At 46.1% G+C, this 25,877-nt stretch overlaps 1 protein-coding gene across 6 annotated transcripts in view; it reads left to right on the top strand.

Annotated features, from left to right (window-relative positions):
* The window catches only part of GIT2 (GIT ArfGAP 2), a 47,192-nt gene extending 21,641 nt beyond the window's left edge, over nt 1-25,551 (top strand). The window contains exons 10-20 of one of the 6 annotated variants that reach the window (XM_004591927.3): nt 1,597-1,669; nt 1,912-2,009; nt 2,836-2,947; nt 8,175-8,317; nt 10,099-10,248; nt 13,870-14,118; nt 15,565-15,654; nt 19,553-19,635; nt 20,107-20,295; nt 23,955-24,018; nt 24,575-25,551. In XM_004591927.3, the coding sequence (XP_004591984.2) occupies nt 1,597-1,669; nt 1,912-2,009; nt 2,836-2,947; nt 8,175-8,317; nt 10,099-10,248; nt 13,870-14,118; nt 15,565-15,654; nt 19,553-19,635; nt 20,107-20,295; nt 23,955-24,018; nt 24,575-24,787 (1,464 nt within the window). In that variant the 3' untranslated portion in view covers nt 24,788-25,551. The other 5 variants (XM_004591929.3, XM_004591928.3, XM_004591931.3 and 2 more) reach the window with 5 other exon arrangements.
* Nucleotides 25,552-25,877: the final 326 nt, after the last annotated feature.

Raw genomic sequence — 25,877 nt, 5'->3', positions numbered from 1 at the left:
CTCAAGCCTACCAAGTTCCTCAGCCTTCCTGGGCGTGGTGCTGTCTGCTGGCAAGGGAAGCTAAAGATGCAGCTGGGACTGCGAAGGGGACTGCTGGCAGTGGGCAAGCTGTCTGTTCCCTGCTGGCCCACACTCTGGGGTCTCCCTCTGCTCTACGTGAGCATTCTAAGCAAAATTGGTCAGTGTGCTTCCTGCAGTATGTCTCTCCTTTCCTCTCCTCCCTCCCTCTGCATCTGTTCTTCCCTGGCAAAATGTGGCAAGAAGTATGACAAAGATGAATGCAGGAGTAAATGCATTGAATGAGTAAATGTCAGCGTTTCATGCATGTAACTTACATCTCAGGTCCCTTGTTGATTTGCTTTGTAACTTTACACAAGCTACTAACTTGTAAATCTCAACATCCTTTTCTGTAAAACGGCACAGTATTCTAAGTATTAAACGTATTACCATGTGCACAGTGCCTGGACTGAAAGTCCTCCACCAGTGTGGCTGCCGTAGCTCTGAGTAATAAAGGCAATGGTGTGCTGTCTCTTAGAGGAAGAGCCCCAAGTCTTTAGGGTTCGCTTGAATTATAAATATAATGACAGTACAACACCCTGGGTTTAAACTCACTATCGTGGGACATTTCTTTCAATTCTTGTTTCAAATGCATGTATTTATGCAAAAACTCGGAACTCAATCCTAATTACTGAAGTTTACATCTATCTTTTTTTCTCCTAACAACATGTTATACCCTTTTTGTCATGTTCCCCTCAAGTCTCAGTAACCAGCCTCATAGTTCACCGCATAACACACTTGGGATCCGCCCGGGGCGGGATGTTTCCTCAGCCAGAAACTGCTTGTGAGGTGAAGAACTGCAGCAGGGATTTCAGCACATCCAGCACCTGTCCTGAAAGAGCAGAGAGGCGCCGAGTTAAAAGGACACAAATGTTGAGTGCACAGGGCATTGGAGCAGCCCTGGCCCTGGCAGGCTTAACCTCATCTGGGATGGAAAAGTCCATGTTGCCCTGCCCATCCCCAGTTGCTGCCGTGGGGCGTTTGGGTGACTGGTGTTGGGAGCTGGCACCACACAGCCCACTGGCAGCCAAGGGCTGCCACTGCAAAAGCTAACAGACTGGTTTTTTTTTTTTTTTCTTTTGTTTCTTTGTTTTTAACTGACAAAGACTTTTAGGTATGGTCCGCAACAAGTTTTTTTGTGTGTGACAGCACATTGGGTTCTCTCAAAATGGCAAGGACTTAGGATCACTCAGATTTTGGGGGATTCTGTGAGGCACAGATGAGGCAAGCACAGGGTGATAGCTAGGGAAAAGTGAAGTACTAGAACGTGCTTTGAGATTATGTGCTTCTGAACTCCTCTGGCCTGCTTGTGGCAACTACCTTATCTGTGTGTCAGAAGGTAGTGAGGCTGTTGCAGTAGGCAGATGCTTGCAGATGTCCCTTCATTTTTGAAGCGTTCCTGGGGTGTTTGCTAAGCACTGGTTTGGGATGAAGCATTGGCCATGACAGGGTGAATGAAGTCGCAGTCTCCTCTCATCCTCTCAGTGTTAATCTTTGTCCCTTGTGTTCCTGATATTTTTTTTTTTTTTTTACTTTCAGCTAAGTAATCATTTGTTTGAAGAACTTGCCATGGATGTGTACGATGAAGTTGACAGGCGAGAGACTGATGCAGGTGACTTAACATGTGGCTATCTCTGCTAAGCTTCTGTTCTCAGTGGGCAGCGACAAACTGCCAGCCTCAGTGTCGTCCTTGCCTGGTTCCTACCGTCCTAATGACTGTGTGTGTCGACAGTGACTTTTGAGTGTGTTGGCCTCAGAGTGTGCTTTCCCAAGTCTCCCTAGTGACGCGTGAGCCGCGCTTCCCAGAGGAGCAGGTGTGATAAGATTCTGTCTCTGGCTTTTTCCTCTGGCTAGTCTGGCTTGCCACACAAAACCACAGCACCCTGGTAACCGAGACAACTGTCGTCCCCTTTCTTCCGGTCAATCCCGAGTACTCATCAACGCGAAACCAGGCAAGTGGCTCATTTACAAAGTAGCGGAAAGGGGTGGGGAATGGTGTGGTGATCTGGTATTTCATCTTCCCAGGACAAGTAGTTTAAATTTTGTGATTTATTAGAGCATCATATATTTTATATGCAGACAACTTCAAAATGATAGCAAAAGCAATAGATGTACATAGACTAGGAACAGATAAACTGCAAATGACTTACAAATGTGAAGAACTGTTAGTGTTAATAGAGAGAGTAACCCAAAGGCATTCACAGAAGTTTCTTCAGTCAAATTAACAAACTAGCGGATGCCCCAAGCTCAAAGATATGGCAGGATGAGTTGTTTCATGCTGTGGACTTCAGGAAAGCAGGGTTTTGTTTGTTTGTTTTCAAATTTCAAAAGCCTCAAAATTCACATTCTTTTGCGAATGTTCTGATAAAAACAGGTTTGCACAGTGAACTTGCACCAAGCAGGCTAGGCTTCCTTCTCAAGGAGATGCTGAGTAGCTTGAGAAAGGTGTTTGAGGCTTTGTGATTCTAGTCCCTGCTTCTAAACCATTAACTTTTATCTTGAGATTGAATGAACTCTATCTTCAAATTAACTTTTCACTACTACATACTCAAAAAAAAAAATATCCTGTTTTTGTTCACAAAGATAGGTCACTTTAGGAGTATCTCCTACAAAAATGATTCTTTGCCTGTTACCCTTTGCTTTAGTTACGGCTGTGATAGACTCCAGTGTGGTGATGCTGAGAGGGCTTTGCAGGAGGTGTGAATAGCCTGACCAGTTTTCTGGGACTGTATCTGTATTTACACGGGGGAACATTTGCAATTATTTTCTCATCCTTAGGGCAGACAGAAATTAGCTCGGTTTAATGCCCACGAGTTTGCCACATTGGTCATTGACATTCTCAGCGATGCCAAGAGGCGGCAGCAAGGTAGCCCTCTCTGCGGTTCTAAAGGTAACTGCTCACGCCTCCCAGGGGTTTGCTCTTCTGCCCTTCCAAACTTGTTCCGGTGTTAAATGTGATGTTCTAGGTGAGTGAAAGCAGTCCTCGCCATGGCAGCTTGCAGTCCTGTGAGCTTGGTTGGAAGTATAGTTCATGACTTGGCCTTTCCCCTATAAATTGTAAGTCCTGAAGTTAACCTAGAAGTGTGACTAGGTCTTGTTAAAGAACCTAGAAAATAAACTCTTGATTAGAATTACATCTTACCTGCTGTCACTTTCCTACAAAACTCAGTTTTAAATCCTTATGATTTGCTGCTGGGTGGGCATTTGGCATAGCAGTTAAGGTAGCACTTGGGACAGCCATACTCCATGTTATGATGTATGGGTTCTGTTACCAGCTCATCTTCTGACTCCAGCATCCGGAAGACCTGAGTGGAGTTGCTGGCTCCCAGCTTTAGTTTGGCCCAGCCTGGACTGTTGCAGACATTTGAGAAAAGAAAGGATGGATGGAGCTCTCCTTATCAGTCTTTTTCTTGCTCTCTCCTTGTCTTTGCCTTTCAAATCAGTAAACATTTTTTAAAAAATGTTGCTGTAAAGTTTAAGTCTCTACAGTAAAAATTATTGTGGGATGACTTGTGACAGAGGATTAAGCCACTGCTTATGATGTTGGCAAGCCATATCTAAGTGCCCATTTGATTCCCAAATACGCCACTTCTAGTAGGGCTTCCTGCTAATGTGCTGGGAAGGCAGCAGATGTCCTGGTAGGGCTCCTGCCACCCACGTGAGAGACCAGGATGAAGTTTCTGTGTCTTGCTTTCAGATTGGCCCAAATCTGGCTGGTGCAGGCATTGGGAGAGTGAATCAGTAGATGGAAGATCTACCTCTTTGTCTCTGTCTCTCTGCCTTTAAAATAAGTAAAAAGATAACTTTTAAAAATTTATTTATTTTTATTGGAAAGTCAGATATACAGAGAGAAGGAGAGATGGAAAGATAGATTTTCTGTCCACTGGTTCATTCCCCAGGTAGCCACAATGGCCGGAGCTGAGCCAATCAGGAGCCAGGAGCTTCTTCCGAGTCTCCCATGGGGACGCAGGGTCCCAAGGCCTTGGGTCATCCTCCATAGCTTTCCCAGGACACAGCAAGAATCTAGATGGGAAGTGGAACACCTGCGATTTGAACCAGCACCTATATGGGATCTTGGTGCATGCAAGGCGAGGACTTTAGCCACTAGGCTACTGTGTTGGGTCCCAAAAAAGAAATATTTTTTGGAAAAAAAAATCATCAGGACTGACATTGTGACATAGTGGATAAAACCACTGCTTTTGATGCCGGCATCCCATGTGGGTGCTGGTTCATATCCTAGCTGCTCCAGCTTCTTGCTAATGGCCTGGGAAAGCAGCAGAATATGGCTCAAGTGTTTGTGCCCCTGCCATTCACGTAGAAGGCCTAGATGAAATTTGTGGCTCCTGGCTTTGGCCTGGTCCAGCCTTGATGTGATGACTTGGAGAGTGAACTGGCAGGTGGAATACTTTGTCTCTTTTCTCCCTCTAAGTCTTTCAGAAATGAATTAATCTTTTTAATAAATCTATGTAATTCAAAATTATAGGAGTGAGTGTGTGTTTCAGAGGTGCCTGTAGGTATATTTGAGTGGTTGAGGATTCTGTCTCCATGCTAAAGAACGGGGTCCCTCCAACACCTGTTAGTATATGCTTACTTGCATTTTTCTCATTATAGAAATTGTACAGTTTTAAGGCATTTAAGCAAATACATATGATACAAATTAAATTTACAATCAACATCACATTTCTCAAAGACTAAAACCACTACCTTCTTGCCTGCTCAGGAATATGATTTAATTGGTTCAGCCAAAAGTAAAGAAATTCTGAAAAGGTTTATTAAATTTTGGTGGAAAAATAGTGACAAGAGTCACTTTCACACATGAATGTGGAATCTGCAGAACTGTGCCTACTGTTTGAGAGGTCTGTTTCAAAGCATTTATTGGCAGGAAATCAGAGATCTCACACATATATTATGAGTGACAACAAAAACATGAAGGACATCTAGACCAATAGCAGAATGATCCATCATATATATGAAAGATACATAGCCTTTTTTTTTAGAGAATATTAGGCTTATGTATTTATTTGAGAGGCAGAATAACACAGAGGAAGAGTGACAGGTTTTCTGTCTGCTGACTTATTCCCAAATGTCTGCGACACCCAGGGTTAGACGAGGCCAAAATGAAGAGCTGAGAACTCTGTCCGGGTCTGTCCTTGTAGGTGGCAGGAGCCCAAGTATTTGAGCCATCACCCCTGCCTCCGAGGTGCATTATTAGCAAGGACCTGGGTTGGAAGCAGAGTAAGCTAGACTTGAACCAGGCACTCTGATATGGGTTGCAGGTGCTCCAAGAGGCAGCTTAAGCTGCTGTACTGCAACATCTGCCCCAAAAATGACTTTTTAAAAGGTTTAGTACAATTCCAATTACATAAGGGAAACCATTTTTGTATACATACATAGTATGTATGAGCTTACCACATAGGAGTATAGATCCTCATCTATGAATTCCACATTCATCTGCTTCATTAAGCATACTAAAAACTCCAAATAAATACCCACAGTGCTTTGAAAGTAAATCTTGGATGTGCACATTCCCAGCTGAGGTTGGGCAAGCCTCCTGCCTCGCTGTTTGAGCCTCATCCTGGCTGCGAGTGGCGTTTTCTTTTGTTCACTTAGCACCGTATTGTTCACATCTTTGTTTCGCTGGTGATTCTGATTCAAAAATGGCCCCAAGTGTAGTGCTGAAGTACTGTCAGTTGTTCCTGAGAAGGCTCTGATGTGCCTTAAAGAGAAATGCACCTCCAGGAAGCATCATTCAGGTATAATTTCTGTTGCTGCTGGCTATCAGTTCATTGTAAGCCAACAGTGTTTATTAAATCAGATGGCTTTTAGCAGAAACACACAATTTGGTTTTGTATTGATTGTTTGAGGAAGGGTTGTGGCCAGAGGCTTATAGGAAGCTAGCCCTGTATTTTCTTTCAGAGCAGTGCATTATATGGGCTAACTCAATCTTCACAGACACTTTTTAGAGCATGACTGTCAAGAATAAGAAGAGATCATGTATCAGAGCACTGGTTTGAGTTCTGGCTTCTCTGCTTGTGACTCAGTTCCCTGCTGATGTGCCTGAGAAAGCAGTGGGAGATAACCAGGTACTTGGGTTCCTGCCACACACATGGGAGACCAGGCTGGAGCTCCTGGCTCCTGGCTTTGGCCTGACCCAGCGCTGCCTGTTGCAGCCGTTCAGAGAGTGAACCGGCAGGTGAATGGTCTCCTTTACTTTCTCTTCCTCTCTGTCACTCTGCCTTTCAAATAAATGAATGTTTCTTTTTAAAAAAGATTTATTTATTTATTTTTATTGGAAAGTCAGATATACATAGAGGAGGAGAAACAGAGAGGAAGGTTTTCTGTCTGATGATTCACTCCCCAAGTGAGCCGCAAGAGGCCGGTGTGCGCCGATCCGAAGCCGGGAACCTGGAACCTCTTCCGGGTCTCCCACGCAGGTGCAGTGTCCCAATGCATTGGGCCGTCCTCGACTGCTTTCCCAGGCCACAAGCAGGGAGCTGGATGGGAAGTGGAGCTGCAGGGATTAGAACCGGCGCCCATATGGGATCCCGGCCTGTTCAGGATGAGGACTTTAGCCGCTAGGCCACGCTGCCGGGCCCTCAAATAAATGAATCTTAAAACAAAAGGAGGGCCCGACGGCGTGGCCTAGCAGCTAAAGTCCTCGCCCTGAAAGCCCCGGGATCCCATATGGGCGCCGGTTCTAATCCCGGCAGCTCCACTTCCCATCCAGCTCCCTGCTTGTGGCCTGGGAAAGCAGTCGAGGACGGCCCAATGCATTGGGACCCTGCACCTGCGTGGGAGACCTGTAAGAGGTTCCAGGTTCCCGGCTTCGGATCGGCACGCACCGGCCCATTGCGGCTCACTTGGGGAGTGAAACATCGGATGGAAGATCTTCCTCTCTGTCTCTCCTCCTCTCTGTATATCCGGCTTTCCAATAATAATAAAAATCTTTAAAAAAAAAAAAGGCAGAACATTTAGGATGCCTTATTTGAGCTGAGGCTTTATTCTCTGATTCCAGCCTCCTGTTATGCACATCTTAGGAGGCCATAGGTGATGGCTCAAGGTGCCCGCCCCCAAGGTGGGAGACCAGGATGCCCAGCCCTTACTGTACAGGCATTTGGGAAATGAACTGTTGGATGGGAAAATCATTCTGTGTGTGTGTGTGTGTGTGTGTCTGCCTGTCTGTCTGTCTGTCTGTCTCTCTCTCTCTCTCCATCCTGTCTACCCTCACTCAAATAAAGAAAATTTTAAAACAATATGTTAGGCCCCTTAGAATGGTTCCTGCCCACCCTGCCGAGTTGACTCTCATAATGACATGACTGCTTGCATGCACTGGATTCCTTTCCCTTCCTTCGACAGAAGCAAGCAAGACATTGCTAGGATTTAGGTGACTAAATGCCAGAGTTGCTGTTCTTTGAACACCTTAACAATTTGCCCTCTGTTTTGATCTGTAACAACTTTCCCTTCAAGCTTTGGAGCTACACTCTGTCAGTAGCAACTTAGGAACCTTTCCTGCTAATCTGGACCTCTTTCTCCTGAGCCAGCTCCTTGGTTTGCCCACACTGGGCAGGTGCACAGGGTGCCACTTCAGTTGCTCTGTGCAGCTGTCTGTCTGGGAATGATTTTTTTCTGTCAACCCGGCATCCATGTGATTGTGATGTGCTGCCCTTTTTGTCAGTTTGATTTCTGTCCTCTAAATGGCTCTTGGTGGTTGTTGTTGTTTTTGAAGACTTATTTATTTTTTTATTGGAAAGTCAGATTTAGAGAGAGAAGGAGAGACAGAAAAATCTTCCATCCCCTAGTTTACTTACTAGGTGGCCATAATGGTTAGAGCTGAACCAATCCAAAACCTGGAGCCAGGAGCCTCTTCCAGGTCTCCCATATAGGAACAGGGTCCCAAGACGCTGGACCATCTTCTACTGCTCTCCCAGGCCAGAAGCAGGGAGCTGGATGGGAAAGTGGAGCAACTGGGACATGAACTGGTGCTTGCAAGGGGAGGTTTTGACAGCTGAGCCATCGCGTTAGGTTCATGGCTCTCAGTTTCTATCCTCCTGGTAGTTTCTTTGGAAGGAAGAAAACTGTTTTCAGGCTGAAGTAACATTCTTTGCCTCTGTTGGTAGACAGTGTGGAGCTCATACTGAAAACCATCAGCACCCAGCACAGCACTGAGAGTCCCAACAACGACCAGCCAGACTATGACAGTGTGGCCTCTGATGAAGACCCAGATGCAGACACAGCCACAAGCAGAGCAAGCCGGCAGAAGGTGAGAGGCCATGCCTCACAAAGAGGGGTGACTGCCACTCTTAGAATTCTTTCTCTCACAAAACGGCCAGATGTGTCAGTCACCGAGGCTGTGGAGGTCAAGTTGGGTTCACTGCTAGCTCGGGCCAAGCCAGGGTGAAGCAAGGTGAATGGTTTTTGAGTAGAGTTCCTTTGTCCCCAAATCAGTTGCTGAAATCACAGCCCTGCCACCTTGGTGACTTCGTAAGATTTGCAAGGAGTGACCGGTATGTTTTAGTCACTCAACAAATGTTGACTAAGTGACTTCTCTGGCTAGTGTGCTACTGAGCAAGGCCTTTGTGTAGAGGAGGGGTGAATGAGGCTGAAGGTATACAGTGAAATGCGTGGTATGTGACTCACAGCAGGGCCCAGAAGAGGAGGGAGAGCGCAGTGCTGAGGAGTGTCATGTCCTTAGAATGCAGGGGCTTAGAGCCTCTGGACGTGGCAGGCCTGGGTGGCTGGGGCAGAGAGAAGGCAAAGTCGGTTCACCTGGAGAGACTGCTGGCCATGCCAAAGGACGGCCTCAAGCAGTGTGGCTCAGCTGCATCAGGAGGCATGTGACACAAGTCTGGCCTTGTACATTGTGTCTAGTCCAGAAGACTGCAGTGAAGGCAAGAGGGAAAGGGTCAGAGAGTACAGGGAGGGAATCCAGTTAGGACAGTCCCAAAGATGTCTAAACAGATTGGCGTAAGCTGCCTTAGGGCTAGGTGAAGAGGGCCAGCTGGGAGAGAGACTGTGACATCAGAATGGGCTAGGGAAGAGTGGTAGATCCTTGGGCAGCCCACCCACGACTGACTCCTCAGCACTGGCTCACAGAAGTGTGCCACAGACATTGAGGATTGATGAATAGGAAGATAGACTGTGCAAAAAGGTCTTGGCAATAAGTTGGAGGTTTGAAGTGAGGGAACAGTTAAAAGATGTGAATTTTCCAGCTCACATGACTTAGAGTATGATGGTGCCATTGGCAGGTGCAGAAGAGGCCATTACTCCGATTCCCTAGAAGCTACCTGGTTCACTCCGTGAAAGCCAAGGCTGTTATAAGCCCCTCCATGATGGGCCCTCTCTTGAGTGATGGACCTCCCGCAGCCCACACTCTGTATATCTGCTCCCCCAGCTGAGCTCTGCCTCCTGCTGGAGCATTCTTCCTGCAGACACATAGGACTGGCTCATGGACCCTCTGGCACTTGCTCACACTTCACCTCCTCAGAGGCTCGTCCCACTCCCTGACTAACAAGCAGCCCACCCGCACCTCGTTTCAGCTCCTCAGCCCCAACCCTAACACATCTTACCTTTGCCCATGGCACTAATGATTTTTTTATCACACCGTGTATAATTTATTTATTTATTTTTATTTTCCCTCTCATGCTGCTGATATACAAATGCCATGGAAGCAGGAGTCTGTTTTCTGATACATCCCAAGCAGTTAGAACTCTGCCTAGCACTCATTGAAAATGCTGGAATGCGTGAGTGAGCTGAAGAGTGAGCAAGTGTGGGAAAGGCAAGTAGGACAAACCTCCATAGACAGATACCAGCTTAGATTTGTAGCCTTCTGCCCATTCAATTAGAAAACACGGAATTAAATTTCTTAAAATATTAAAGTGACCCAACTTTTAGGTTTTAGTTTCATTCAATTCAGAAACCTTGATGTGGGTTTAATAATTTTGCAACCCAGTTAGACTCACCAGAATTTGGAATTCTTTAGCTGTTAGTCTTTAATGTTATCATCGTCTCAGATTGTGAACATTTTCCCCAATTTATTTTTAGAGCCTAGATTCAGATTTATCAGATGGACCAGTCACTGTACAGGAATTTATGGAGGTCAAAAACGCTCTAGTGGCTTCTGAGGCCAAGATACAACAGCTAATGAAGGTGAATAACAACTTGAGTGACGAGCTGAGAATTATGCAGAAAAAGGTAACATGTTAATAAATGCCAGGGCGGTTGACTCTTTCCTCCCATAGTATAAGCAAAATCCTAGGCACCATGCTTGTGGTCAGAGGGAAGATGAACAAAGTTACCGTAACAGACCCAGAAATCTTCAGGCCAACCCCTTATATCAGAGGTAACAAGTGTTTAAAATGATATAGCTTTGATGAGAAGCATACCCGGACGAAGTTATCGCAGTCCAAGAAACCTCCTAGCCTGTGCCTTCTGGGAACCTGGTTGCCCCTCTGACTGACAGCTCCTGTTACTGGCTCTGAAGAATTACACCCTGAGATGGGGTTGAAAGAGCCCACAGTATGTTGAGCAGCTTCCAGCCCTGCCCACCCCATGCAGGGGTGCTTTCCCATCCAGCCCTGCTGTGACTTGCTGCCCACATCCCAACTGTTTTCCACCCAGACTGCCCACTTACAGTGTCCTTGGAGCCTAGAGCAGGGCCTGCCTGCCCCAGAGCAGGTTTTCTGTCAGAAAGAGAGAATGTTTCATGTGCAACAGGAAGAGCTGCACACTTGGTTAAGAGCAGTCCCGTCTACACAGCATTCAAGAGAATTACAACTGGATGGATATGTCCATCCCTAAAAACAGTGACTGAGAATAGCAAGCAGAGTACTGAACAGAGGGCGGGGGGCAGGCGGCTGTATGTGTAGTTGTTTATGGGAAGGCTGAGGAAAACATGCTGGGAAATTGCCTGTGTTGCCCGGGACCTTGGGAGCTACTGCTCCTGTGGTTCAGTTCTCACCAAGGCTGAGACTGGGTGCCCCTGACCGCCCCCTCTGCCCCCGCCAAGCAGAAACAAAGGCTGTAATCTGTGTCTTTCTGCTGTCTGGGGTGGGGGTGGGGAGTCTTGTTTCAGGCCCCTTTTCTAAACTTGAGGCCCCTGGGGTCTGCATCTTGGTCAGTGCTGCTTGCAAAAAGAAAGCCACAGAACTAATGGGCCCAGGCACCTGTACTGGCTGAGGAAGTGAGCATCTGTGACCCTTAGCCTGGGTTGGTGAAGTGTTGAGCTCTAGACCATTTTTTGAGATTCTGAGGTCAGTGCTTCCAGGACCTAGAATGAAGGGAATATGAGTGTCTGGGGGCCAGGCAGCCTCTTGGGAGGCCTCCCGGTTTTGTGCAGGGCTGGTGAGAGCCACAAATGGCAGGCACCATGACCCCCCTTGCCGTAACTTACAGGAGGACTTGCATGTCCTCTGCCTTTCCTGAAATAAGTTTGACTTAATGGTTTGTCCCAGTAGTTGGACTAACAACTGTTGAGATGACTTTTTCTGAAACATGTAATAACTTGGCTATTGTTAATCAGCCTGCTAAGCATCACCATTTTTTATCCTCTAATCATTTTTAACCCCTTGATGCTTCTGTCAGTATTTCATGTCACCAGAGCTAGCCTCGTATCTCTCAAAGCCCGTGCTCTGCGCCACCCTAAGAACTGAGAAGTGCCGTCATTTGCCATTGCTCGCTGATCATTTCTGCAATGATTAGAACTGCTTTTGATTTCTAAAACCACTGAGTTACCTTCAATATCTTTAATGTTTAATTTCCTTTTATACTGCTTCCGAATGGAAATGTGTAGCCTGGTTCTTAGAAAAATCAGCACTAAATCTATCCAAGGACACCTTACTTTATACATAGGACTAAAAGTTTTGATTACTGAAGTGTGGAACATTTGCTCATCTGAAATAACGCTGAGGGGAAAAAGAAAGAGCCCAGACTGGATCTTTCAGAGACATCAACAGAGCCAGGGGAAAGCTTCAACCTTGAAGGGCTTGTGTGAAAGTGTGCAACAGACAGACAGGCAGACACGCAGGCAGACACAGCGGGCCCCTACTGAAGGCAGTGTGTCAGTGAGAGCTCCTCGGTCTCTGTCATTTAAGACCACTGGTCCCCTTGTTAGTCATTTTCATAGGCCCCATGTGCTTGTCCATCCCCTGGGATGTAGGGATTTCCGGTGACTGCTTGCCACTGCAGCTGTTCCTTGTTTGGAAAACGCATTGCAGATACAACAGCAAGCTGTCCACCCTCAATGGCTCGCTCTGCAAGGAGGCCGCCGGCGGTCACAGGGCCTGCTCTAAAGGCAGCCAGGAGCTGCTCTCTCAGAGTTTTAGGCAGTATGCGTATAAAGAGTGGGGAGCTTATTTATGTAGCAGAAAGGTATTGATTTCTTTGCCAAGTTAGGTAAAGTTTTATATGTAGTCATACATATCTATATGGTTGACACAGTAGCATGATTTGTATCTGATCTTTCATATTTAACAGTTGCTTGGAAAAGATGCTAATTAATGAAGAGGAGCCGCTGCTATTTGGTGTGTTTTTCACCGATTGGTGCTTTCTAAGTCAAAATTGAAAGTAACTGCTAACACTGAATGGGTTTGCTGTTGACAAAGCAGCAGTCTTCTGGAGCAAGCACCATTGCTTGTGGACTTAAACCTTGACCCTGGTGGGGCAATGGTCAGATTTTACAATCTCTGTCAGAGAGTAGACAGCTGAACATCCACCACACCCAGCTTATAGAATGTCACGGACAATAAAAGGAGCACCAGAGGGCAAGGACGCATGCTGAGTGGACACACTTCCTGGTGTTTAGAGTGCCAGGTGCTAAGGAGTAGCACACCACCCTGCTGCCCCCTTAACTGTTTATCAGACCCCACAAAGCAGCCTGCGTGTGAGGAGTGGAAGGTACACGCAGGCCCTCCTGGTGACAGTCCCTACCCGAGATGGGGTAGTGCCCAGGCAGATTAGTGTGTCCAAAGCTGAACAGCACCATGGTCATGCTTTTTGAACAACAAAGCCACTGGAGAGAGAGGCCAGATATTCCAGCCCTGGCTGAAAGACACCCGATCGCCAGAGGGGAGTGAGCATGCCACGTGGAGCGCCCATGCGAAGATGCTGCCATTGTTCCCCCTGTGCTCTTGATACGTTGTAATATAGCCGACTTAACCATGATTGGAGGCCTCCCCTACCCCACACACATGCCCCAAAGCTGCATTATTTGGAATATTAAAAAATTGTATAATAAAAACTTACTGATCATAATTTTTCTTGTCGGCCTTTGGGAAAGCAACAGCCAGTCTGAGTTTTCGTAAGCTGAGCTCCACTGTCTTTCTGCTTTGCAAAAACACTTTTGGTTATTTTTGTGCTGCTTTCATGGTGTCTGCTGTCGTTTTGGGCATTTGCAAATTGCTCAGGGCTCATTTGAAAAGCAGGTCACTTCAGTGACCTTTAAGCAATTTTAAGTTGTCGCTTGAAACAACCTTTAGAAAATAAATAGTTCAGGGTCCAGCTTGCCTACAAACACTTCCCAGCCCCACCATGACACATTTTTAAAAAGCAGTGAGACACTTAGTTTCCAGAAAATTCCAAGTAAATATTTCCACATTCAGATATTTTAACTTGAATTTACCTACATGATGCAGTCAGTTGATTGCCTTTCCCTTAGTCCAGAAGAGCATTCTTGTTTGTGGTTGCTTTTGACTTTGAAGCCAGCTAACTGCTGCTGTTCTCCTTGTTTAAAGCTGGTAGTTGTATTCATTTACCTGGTGTTTGCTTTTTCTGCTTGCTGTAGAAAAACACAGTCCCACTGCCAAACATTTCTTTCAGCTTCAAACACTGCAGAGTGAAAATTCGAACCTCAGGAAACAGGCCACCACCAATACATGTCAGGTGCAAACTGGTCCCGAATACCCAGACACTTCCAACCACTCTTCCTTAAAGCGACGTCCGTCTGCCCGAGGCAGTCGGCCCATGTCCATGTACGAGACGGGATCAGGGCAGAAACCCTATCTCCCCATGGGAGAGGCGAGCCACCCCGAGGAGAGCAGAACGAGACTGCAGCCTTTCCCAGCACACGTAAGTAACACTGCCAGCACTTCCGCCGTTTACTCAAGACAGCCTGATGACTCTGTCCCCTTGGCCTAACCTCTAGGTCCCTGTGCCTCTGCTTCACCAAATTGAGCTCCGTGAGTGGCCCTTGTATTTGCTGCAGTAGTGCCCCACAGCACATGGGGTCACAGGTTGAAAGCTTCCCAATCAAGTCCTGCTCTGGCTGCGCTTCCCTCCTACCCTCCAATGCCAAATCAGTGATTCAGTTCCCAACCAGCCAGACTTGGAAGTTTTTGTATAAAGCTGCCTACCTTTCCCACTTTCCCCAAAAAAACAAATTGTGAAGGTCACCAGCAGAAGTGGCATCATCTTTAAGTCTGGCAGGGACTGGCCCTTTCATGACCTGCTTAAACTCCAAAATGGCGTTTTCAGCAGCCCCCACGTGAGCAGGGCATGTCTGTGGTGGTACACAGGGCAGGTATGGAAGATTCCAGGCCTTGATAGCCTATCCACTGCCCTCATTCTGCCTGCCAGGTTAGTGGCCGTATCCTCCACCCCTCCCCTTCCCTGACAAAGTGTGGCTTTGTCATAACATAGAAACAAAATGTTCCAAGTGCTCAGTTCCAAAGATTGTGTTCTGTGACAGGGTTCTAATAATCTTACATTATAGTGGGACAAATATATGTCCTGAGATGTTCAAGTACTTTTTTGGATTAATTTATTATGCAAATTTTGTCTTGACAGAATGTTCCATTACAAACCTTATGTGATGTTTTTCAGAAAGTGATTTTTTTTTTTTAGCATTAAATGGTCTTGTTAAATTCATGTTGTGTAGCAGTTGCAGAACATCAGGGTAGATGTAAAGTTAAAGGATTTCACATTAAACCCTGGTGTAATGTTTGTCAAGCTTTAACATGATAAAGTTAGTGTTAGATTGTGACTGGAAATCCATTATTTTAGATTCTCTTTAAATTGATTGTGTTTAACTTTTTAAGGTAATCCGGTTGATAACATTTGTTGGGGTGTGAATGCCATTTAATGAAGAATGTTATTTTTGTACAACTGAAAACCAAATTCAGGAAAAGTGACCTTTGTTTTCATGATGCTCTTTCTATTTTTGAAACATGTTGTTGTGAAACGCCTCACTATAGTCCTCAATTTAAGGTGGACATCACGTGCCAACCTGTCTTCGTCTGCACATTTGTTGCTCTCACATTATCACTCCCTTTGAAAAATACTTAGCCTCTCCATTTAAAAAGTATTGGCAAATGTGACAGATTATGCTAGGCATTGGCTTTTCCAGAAAGTAAAAGTAGCCTCATTAATCGTTATTCCTAGTCATTCCCTGAGGTGTCTCTGAGGACTGCCCCTCCACATCTGCTCCTGGCAGTGTGATGTGGGAGGAGTCCTTTGCCGGGTGGGTTTTTGGTTGGTTTTGTGCGTTCCCAAGTGTGTTTCTCTTTCCCCTTCCAGATCGGGAGGAGTGCACTTGTGACCTCCTCTTCGTCTCTGCCTTCCTTCCCCTCCACACTTTCCTGGTCGAGGGATGAAAGCACCCGAAGGGTTAAGTACACTGGAATGATCTGCTCTGGAGGAGGGGCAGTGCTCCTGGGTGCTTGGTGCTTGGGCCTGGTCCTCCTGTCCCTGCTAACTGCCCTCTGTCCTGCATGAGGCAGCACTGCCTTCCTAGTTTCTCATGCACAGCAGGCACACGCGTGCACACACACACCCACACGCCTGTCTGGAGAGGTGGCCTCCCTGTGTCTAACTCCACCTTGCTCACTCTCACATCGTAACTGACACTGCACAGATCACCCTGTAGCGTCTGTTCTGAGCATACTATGTTTTTCAGCCCTACCAAACTTAGCTGGCTGCTGGTTGAAACCTTCCATAGGACAAGTCGGTCCAGTTTAGAGATAAGTTACTAGACTTAAACTCCTGTGTTTAGACAACCTGAAGCTCTCAACTGTCATGCCTTTGTTTTTGAAACCTCTGTCAGATTTTATGTCAGCATCACACTTGACAAACCCCTGGTGGCGTTGGAGATGGCCATTAGCATAAAGCTGTTCACTTGATTGGCCAAAAGAGGCTGCTGCTATAATCCCCAACACTGACCCCTCAACCTCCTTCTGCCTCTTCCTTTTTCCCTTTTTCCCTTTCTCCTCTCCCTCCTTCCCTCTGTTTCCTCCTCTTCCCGTGCCTCTTTCCCTCTCTCCCTCTCATCTTCCCTTTTCCTTTCTCTCCTTTTCTGTCCCCTTATGATCTTATTTATTTGAAAAGCAGAGTACCAGATTGAGAGAGAGAGGTCTTCCAACTTCTGATTCACTCCCCAATTGGCTGCAGTGGCCCAGCTTGGGCCAGACCAAAGCCAAAAGCAGGAACTCCCTCCTGGTCTCCCACATGGGAAGTAGAAGCCTAAGTCATTGGACCATTATCCGCCGCCAGCCCAAGCATGCTAGCCGAAAGCTGGATGAGAAGCAGAGCCACAAGGCCTTGAACCAGCACTCTGACAGGGAATTCAGCTTTGCAGGTAGCAGTTTAATGTGCTGTTCCACGAGGCTGACCCTCAGTTTACATTCTCAATGTAATGTGTGTGATTCAGGGTAATCAGGCAGCAAATACTCATTCAGCACCTCCTTTTATCACCAGCCCTTGGTAAGTCGGTTAAGGGTCTTAAGATTTTGAGTGACATGGCCCCTGCTCAGAATCACCATCAATAAAAAAGTATTTTTTTGAACAAAGAGCATATGACTGCCACTTGCAAAATCCCATGGTAGTGCACAGGCTGTGAAGACCTGCCTACCTCCAGATTCTGCTTCCCTCTGTGTTGTCCTGGCAGGATGGCATAGCTCAGGAGGGTGGTGGCTGTGTGACTTTGCACGGGGCCCTGGTTTCTTTTTCCTACCACCCCCTCAGCCCCCCCCCACACCAGGGATGATGGAGATTCCTTCTCTCTACTGCCATTGGCATGTGGCTCAGCACAGCTCGTAGGGGATTCTATCCAGGGCTTTTGAAATAGTCTCACAAGATGACGTCTTGATGTGTGCCACTTAGAGCCTTCTGGATAGCTGTGTACTTGAAGGATGGTGTTTGTTTTGTCGATTCCAATTCAACTAGAGGACAGTCAGATAGTCAGGAAATATCTCATTTGAAATACAGTAAGAGGAGGAGTAGTAGTAGTAGTAGTAGTAGTAGTAGTGAATAGCTTTGAAACTCATTGCAAGGACTGCTTGCTGAGACAAAGCTTTGTACGAAATTCACAGCCATTGAAACTGTTCATCACACTGGTTTCCTGACAGCTTTGTCACGGGCTTAGATTTTCACGGTTTATCTGTATTCAGAGAAAGCTGCAAATGTGTTAGATCAAATGAACCAGCACCAGCTATAAGGTCACTTTCCTATTAACAGCTGTGGGAGGCAGTACTTTTAACCAGTAGCTCTTGGCTCTGCATGTTTGCATTTTGCTGAGATTAAAAGCTGGCTGCCTTAAAGTCCTGGGCATAGGCTTTGCTGCAGCGGTGGAGGACCCCCACGTGGAAATAACTGATTTCTGGGGCCGTGGGTTCTTGAGAAACATTTCCTGAGCACTTTTACTTGGTATCTGAGTTGTTTCTCTTCAGAAATGCTTTTTAAGTGCTTTTGATCACTGTGGGTAATGCTTTTGATTCATAAATGATCAAATTTGCATTAAGGAGATAAAAAGACTAATTGTAAAGATGTTTCCTGAGTTTAATTCTGTTTTTTAGATTTCTTTTTCATCTGAAGCAACCCTGGATGAATTTTCCAGTGTAATTATTTAAATGCAAAGTTTTTTGTTACATTCCATTTCTATTTATGCATGTGTGTATGTATATACAAGGAAAATAAATTTAAAAATCAGTTAAGTGTTCCCTGTGAAAGGTAAGAATTATTTGGGGGAATAAGGGTTGGTTCTCTAAGGTCAGAGGGAAGACCATGGTTTGACTAGTCACTCTTCCACTGGAGATGGTAGCCGCCCTTGATCTTGCATTTGGACTTAGCAGAGGCCAGAAACTCACTGATGATTCACAAATTCAGATCAAAATCAGGCGACTGAAGAGGACTACCTATCAGTAGTTAGTATAGCAAAGGGATCTCAGAAGTATGCACCAAATTTTAGACTTCCCACATGGCTCTAAGCCAGTGCAGTAATCATCATCTCGATGCATCTGAGGGGCTAAACTAAGACCTTGTTGAATTGTAGGATCCCAAAACAAAGTGTCCTGTGTTAGAGTAGCCAGGGACTGAAGAGAACATCTTAGGGAAATGTGACAGATCCTAACAGGTGGAGGAAGCAAACTGGGTGAGGAGGGCAGCACCCCCAGCTCACCCAGAGGGTCCAGCAATATTTCAGTGGGGAGCAAGTGATTCGACTTTAAGGAGGCTCTCTTCAACTGACCTAATTTTAATGCTACAGGGTTCACATATAGTTCCATAAGACCTTTGTTTTCAGCTGCATGCTTAACATTGTATTTTAGCATCAATAAAATTCTTCAGTCATATGATTTCATGAATTTGGGTGAAATTCAGGATAAAAAGCTAGAAATAGCTCTATACTTGAATTTTGTGAGGTAGTCTGATTCTGGAAGAAGGAATTATCAAACATAAGTAAATAAGTGAGAGAAGAGAATTTTCTCCTTTTCCAGAGTTAACATAGTTAAAGGAATGTGATCCCCCTCAGATTCTAGAACCCAGGAAGGCCGTGTATATAGCAGGGCTGCCATTTGCTCAAAACATTTTTGGCATTCATCTTTTGAGGTTGCATCCCAAGTTTGAAGCTCTTCTAAGGGATATTTTTGGAAACAGATGGAAGTGATTTGAAACCAAGTGTCGCATTGGATTAATTGCTTTGGTTCATGAACAACATGAATTAATAACAGTAATTTTCCTGTGTGATTCATGAGCTGCCATCTCAGCTTGGAGAGCCACCAGTGTTTTGAGCAATGACTGTCCTCAGCATCAGGAATGGGATAATAGAGCTATCAGGACACAAGAGACCTGTTTGTCAACTTGGCCTTGAGTGGGTCGCTCAGCCATTTTGGCCCTTCCTTTCTTTTTTTTCCATTGACCTCTAGCATTGAAGGTCTGTGGTCATCTGCAGCCAGTGTGTTTGCTTTTTAACTGGCCCTCACCATGCTGTGAACTCCATATCCCTTTAGGAACTAAATGAAGGCATGTTGCCTTGATGTCTGTGTTAGTTTCTCCTAAGGATCTGTTTATGGAGTAGCCACTGAGCTAAGAAGAAATTGGTGCAAAGAGGGAAAGAAAGCATTTCTGGATCCACTGCTCATCTTTTCCTAGCTTTACATTGAAGGGTTGGCTCCTGCCCAGAATGAGGTCTGGGTGTGGCGGCCATGTAGTCTACCAGGTAATGATTCCCAGGGAAGACTCCCTGGGAAGTCTCCTGTCTCACTCATGGGGGTGTCCCTGTTCTTTCTTGTAGGCATCCAGGCTGGAGAAACAGAACAGCACACCTGAGAGTGACTATGACAACACACCCAACGACACAGAGCCAGATGACCTGGGGTACACCTGCAGGATAAGGGGGTGGGACTGGGCTGGGGGAGAAATGCCAAGGCACCCGCAGCCTCCTACACCTATGCTCCCTACATTCAGACTTTTCAAGCCTTGAAATGTTGAGCTTTTAGGTGCCTGCTTGTCTCACAATACCGACCCAAGGGCGTTTGCTCTGTTACCAGCGTGTCTGGGTCTCTGCAGTGTGCTAAATGTCACTTCATCGTTAGGTGGCATTCTGCACTCCATATTCCACAGAATTGACTCAAGTAAGGATGGCTTTATCAGTCCATACCCATCTGTCTTCCCTTTCTCCTTCATTCTGTCTGTAAGAATCATCATTTCCATCCCTGGAGTGATAGAATAGAACAGCCTGTGGGGGAGCTGTAACTGCCCCTTGATGAGACCATCTTACTAGACAGGGTGAAGGAAGCCACAGACACAGCCCTCTGGTACATTCAGCCACTTCCTTAATGTTTCCAGGTCAAGCCACAAGGGAAGGCAAAGGAGTATGTTGTGGCCCAGTGACAGCTCAGGAGCAGACACAGCAGAGCCCCATGCAGCCCCAAGCCCTAGCCTTCCCAGCACTGAGGATGTCATACGGAAGACTGAACAGATTACTAAAAACATACAAGAGCTCTTGAGAGCTGCCCAAGAAAATAAGCATGACAGGTAAGAGGGTCGAAAACCTACTGACTCTGAAGGGATTGTTGCCAGCACACTGCCTTCCAGGTGGTTGAAAACTTCAGATTCGTGTAACAGTTGGGAGAACAAACATGTAAGGCTTGTTTGATTTTTTTTTAATGTGGTGTTTGGTTTTTTTTCATTGTATTATAAAGCACTCAGTATTTCTCTAGAAATAAAATTGAAATAAATTTGGGGAAGTAACAGGCATAGTTCAAGCTGGAATGGCTAGAACATGCACAACCAATGTGGTTTGTACACATTCTCACAACTTGCAGTGGTTTCTTATTTTTGATTTATTTGAGAAGTAGAAACAGAGAGCTCGTTCCATCTGCTAGTTCATTCTCCAAAGGTCTGTAAGAGCCAGGGCTCGGTCAGGCTGAATTAGGAGCTGAAAATTCAGTCAAGTTCTCCTATGTTGGGTGGCAAGGACCCAAGTACTTGAGCCATTGCAACTGTTTCCCAGACAGTTGGCAGCCAGAGCCAGACATCAGTCCCAAGTCCTACGAGGTGGTCCTGCATCCTACCCAGTATCTTCACCATTAGGCTCAGTGCCTACCCCTAGTTGATTCGTGCATCCACTCCTCTCCCTGGCGTCCTCTCAGCCATCACCACAGAGGATGTTCTGAGAAATGTTCTCCACGGCTGGTTAGATGGAGTCCCACTCTTGAGACAGTGCTGAGCCCTGTCCTGCGCATGAAAGGCAGGAGAGTTGGCCCGCACTCAGGGAGAGCCTTATTCTTTTCATCTGGAACCTCAGTGAGAAGCTTGTCTTCATGCTGCGTACCAACAGGAGGGGGAGCAGGTGCATGGAGCTGCCCATGCCTTTGCTCCATACCCTTCTTCCCCAGAAAGACACACCTGCGACATGCGGCTTCCCTCTGAGTGCCTGGCCCTGCTGTGCTAGCCTCCCCTCTCTGCCACTGCTGCTTTCTATACGGCTCACCCTTGCCCCAGTGTCATTGTTTCCCACCAGGAAAGGGAGAAAATAGTCTGTGTTGATTGATAAGAGTGCGTCTTCACAGACAGCATGCTGGAGCCTGCCCGCCACCCAGAGAAAAAGAAGAACCTGTGTCACTTCTCAGCCCCCTCCTGCACCACAGGGTGCAGTTGCCCTTCATTCTCTGTGGGGGTCAGACTTCCCAAGCCCCACCCTCCCATGTTGTGAACACAGGCACTTTGCTCAGGGCTGCAGCCCTGGCAGCAACTTCATGTGTTGTTAAAACGGAGTGCTCCACAGCTTTCCACAGCTTGTTTCTGCCCAGGCTGACGGCTTTCCCACTGCCCTGCCATCATCTCACCATTTATCATTGTGCTTCTCTCCTCATTTCCTCCAATGCAGAAATGCTGTGCTTGTGTTTCAGGCTGAACTAAAAATGTGCTTACACTGTGCAGCTCTGATTGCTGTCAAAAATACAGATATGTGCCCTGTGGCTACTTCTGCCTTCAAAAAATTGCAGCACAGTGCTGGGTTGATTTAGAAAGTTTGTTTCTCTTTCTCTTTCCCTCTTTTAAGATGTACAAATCTATTCAGTAATGTTATGCTTTGGTTTCTTTTTCTAAGACCACAAGAGAATGGTGCAAAGATTTTACTCATTAGTTCATTCTTTTTGGCTTACAACCAGAATTGATAGAGTAGGCATTTGACCTGGCCAGTGTAGAACACTGGCTAAGAACTCCCTGTCTCGTATCAGAGTGTCTGGGTTGCAGTGTTGAATGTCACGTCCTGCTAACACATACCCTTGCAGACACCAGATGATGTTGAAGTACTTGAGTCTCTGCCACCCACATGCCTGCCCACCCCTGTGTCTTGCCTGTCCTAACCCAGACCATTGCAGGCATTTGGGCAGTGAACTGGTAAATCGAAGATCAGTTTCTCTGTCACCTTCAAAGAAGTCAAGGTTTTTAAATAATTTTTAAAATGAGGTTGTAGGCATAACTCCTTCTGAGAAGTTTGTGGCTTGTTGAAGATTGTCTGGAATAGTGCACTTTTGAAGGATGGGATTAGGAAAACATCCTTCTCTGTGTGATAAGGAAGCCTCAGCCAGCCCTGTGTTCAACTTTCAACTTTTAGGTGTGATTCTTGATTGCTGTGGTGCTAACAGTCATACCTGACATGAGGCATCCTGGTAGACATGGTGCTCTTCTCCTCCTGGTGTCTGTGGCCAATGGGCTGCAGTTCTTTGGTCTGTGTAGGTGAAGAACTGCCTTGTGCTGGGATTTTGTTAGGCCATGGCCTCCAGTGGTGATGGCCCACTAAGGAAGGTCAGGATGCCTCACTTAAAGACCCTTTGAGTAAAGTAAAGCATTTCCATGAAACAAAGCAGTCAGTTGCAACTTTTTTAAAGGTTTGTTTATTTTTATTGCAAAGTCAGATATACAGAGAGGAGAGACAGAGAGGAAGATCTTCTGTCCTATGATTCACTCCCCAAGTGACCGCAATGGCCAGTGCTGTGCCGATCTGAAGCCAGGAGCCAGGAACTTCCTCCAGGTCTACAACATGGGTGCAGGGTCCCAGGGCTTTGGGTCGTCTTTGACTGCTTTCCCAGGCCACAGGCAGGGAGCTGGATGGGAAGTGGAGCTGCCAGGATTAGAACCGGCACCCATATGGGATCCCATTGCTTTCAAAGCAAGGACTTTAGCTGCTAGGCCACCGTGCCGGGCCCTATTTATTTATTTTTATTGGAAACAGAGATTTAGAGAGAGGAAGATCTTTCACTCCCCAAGTCGCCTCAATGGCCAGACCTGAGCTGATCCAAAGCCAGGAGGAGCCAGGAGCTTCAGAGTTTGAGCCCAGCTCCTGCTCTGAGAGCTGTAGGAGGACCACACCTGTCAAAACTACAGCTGTCCTCCCCTCCAGTCTCAGGTTCCTCTTTTGAAAAGTTGGTATACTAAAGAGTTTCAGCCTCATTAGCTGTTGTAACATTTGTAAACTGCAAAAAAAAAAAAAAAAAAAAAATGCTTCCTAAGCAGCAGCTCTTGTTGTATCATCCTCAGAGTTTCTAGAAGGCCAAATGGCCTGGAAGAAATGAAGGGATAGACAGAGTTCATGTGCCCATCAGTGAGCAGAGAAAGCCTGCCCTGCACCAACAGCATTCTATTACAAACAGGCAGTGCTGATTTATTGAAAAAGTAGATGAGTCCCAGCAGGCATGTGCAGCAGCCTGTGGGGAGATTCCGACTACAACAACTCAGATGCGTTGGGGTGGAAGGGATTAACAAGTGTCCCTTGACCTGATGACACAGACAGCAAGGCAAGGGCTCTAGTTAACACTTTTTAAGGATTTTTTTAAAAGTCTTTGATTTTTCACAACTAACCCTTTGCGAGGGAATCCTCATTTTCCTTTCTGCAAACTAGGAAGCTGCGACAAAATAGAGGAACAAGATGTGTCTGAGAAGGTGTCACTATCTTTTGATTCCGTTCTGTGACTACCTAGTGCACGTTTATCCCTGGAACCTGTTTCTAACAGATTGAGTGAACTTTCTGGAATGACAGGCTATGGGGCTCCTGCACAAGGGCTGCTACAGCCTCAGCCCCTGCTGTGAGAGAGTAGAAGTAGAACCTGTCACGGCTGTCTTAGTCCCTGAGTACTCACCTTGGGTTCATCTTTCTGTATTATGAATAACCCTCCTCTGTATTCCTGCAGTTATATTCCCTGCTCAGAGAGGATACATGTCGCCGTTACGGAAATGGCAGCGTTATTCCCCAAAGTAAGTCATCTGATCGCTTGGAAATCTGTCATCTTCACATTATTGGGGTACTTCAAGAAGGTTCTGGAAAGTAGAACTAAAAGGGAATGTGTGTATTCCAAGATCTTTATAGAGACCCCTATAAAAGACCTTTAGGTGCACACAGAGCTTAAAAATATGCAGTCAGTCCCACCTGTCAGACTTTGAAAGGCCTTTGTCCTGTGTGAGTATTCATTTTGTAAGACAGAGATATACAAATCAAGTGCTGAAAGGGAAAACATTCATGGGGTAAGATTTTATCCAGGACAGTTCACCATGTCACTTAATGTGTTTCAGAAACTTCCTCAGAATAACCCATACTACTACTGATGGCACTGTGCCCACACGACTCCCTCAAGCCAGCCTTGTGGCAGCTCTCCCTGTAGCCTGTGGGGCTTGCCATGGGGTGCCCTAAAGAGGTGCTTTACCAAACAGCCTCACTCTCTCTGTGGAGCAACACAAGTTGTTGGCAGAAAAATGCAAATCCCTTAATTTCAGGTGCCCACCCTGTAATTCATGGCAAACGTTTTCCATTTAGAAACCCAAATCAGACATGGTGAGGAGCTCCCTTCGCTTGCTGACCTCCAGTGCCTACCGACTGCAGGCAGAATGCAAGAAGGCCCTATCCGGGGAGCCCGGTTCGCCTACGGACATACAGCTGGTCACGCAACAGGTTATCCAGTGTGCATACGACATCGCCAAGGCTGCCAAACAGCTGGTCACCATCACCACCAAAGAGAACACCAACTGACAGTGGAGCACTGCCCTCCTGTTTTCTAAACGTTTTACAGTCCGATTTCAAACTTAGGGAACTCTTCAGATTTTTACAAAAAGCAAACATTTAATGATGGTTTAAAACTTTTCAAAAGAAAGCTCAGTATTATTTTTGCATGTTTTCTAACAAATTTTCAACTATTAATTTAACCCACTTGCCTTATTTGGTGCCTGTTTGCCAGTTTCAGTCTCTGGTGTTCTGTTGTGTTGCCAACAACTGTTAAGCTGAGCATACGCATCCAGAAGTGTAGTTTCCTTAACTGTGTAAACAGTGACTAAAACTTTGAGTGAGATTTCTAGTGAAAACATTTTCTTGAGAGAGCTCAATTTAAAAAAAAAAAAATCAGCATCATCTGTTCCCTACCAAGCATCGTGCAATAGTGACTTTTCCAACCTGCTGCAGAGTCTCTCACGTTTGGGGCATCTCCAAGCATGTGTGCAGAGAGAGGACTTTTTGTCACTTTCTGAAAATATTGCAACAGTGTCTCGGAAGGAAACAGTGAATTGATCCATTTCTTCTCACTGTTTTATCATGTGAAATGTTATTTAATTTTCCCCCCTCATGATCTTCTATCTCAGGATGTCTTACTAACATCTTGAAGACCCCATGGAGTCAGGTAAAGCCACTTACCTCCCACTGCACATCTGCTTTGGTCACATTCAGGCTAGGAGCTCCTCCTATGGGCAAGTACTTTGCGTCCCCTAGCCCCCTTAAGCCAAGCGCTTTCTCCAAGACCAACCGAGAGAGAAGCATCAGCCTCACAAGCCGACATTGATCTGGTACCACCCGTTGGGCTGTCTCTGCCGAAAGCTGTGGGAGCGGGAAGTGACCTGCCCCCAACGCTGGGCCATGCCTTTCACCCAGAACCCAGTGGCTACTCACCATGACAGCCTCCTGTATCTCCTCTGTAAGGACTTCTAAGGTAAGATGTGTGTGTGTATAGTCATCTGAGTTACTGTCCCCTCCGTCACCTGACCAGTTCCTTGAAAACAGGACATTGCCTTTTAGGAATTGCTTGAAGAGTGCACCCTGGCTCATTGCCCAGCACTCCCAAAGACGAGAGCAG

This window comes from Ochotona princeps, chromosome 29, assembly GCF_030435755.1.
Source record: "Ochotona princeps isolate mOchPri1 chromosome 29, mOchPri1.hap1, whole genome shotgun sequence".
Classification (NCBI taxonomy): domain Eukaryota; kingdom Metazoa; phylum Chordata; class Mammalia; order Lagomorpha; family Ochotonidae; genus Ochotona; species Ochotona princeps.
This window is presented reverse-complemented; position numbering and strand designations above follow the sequence as displayed.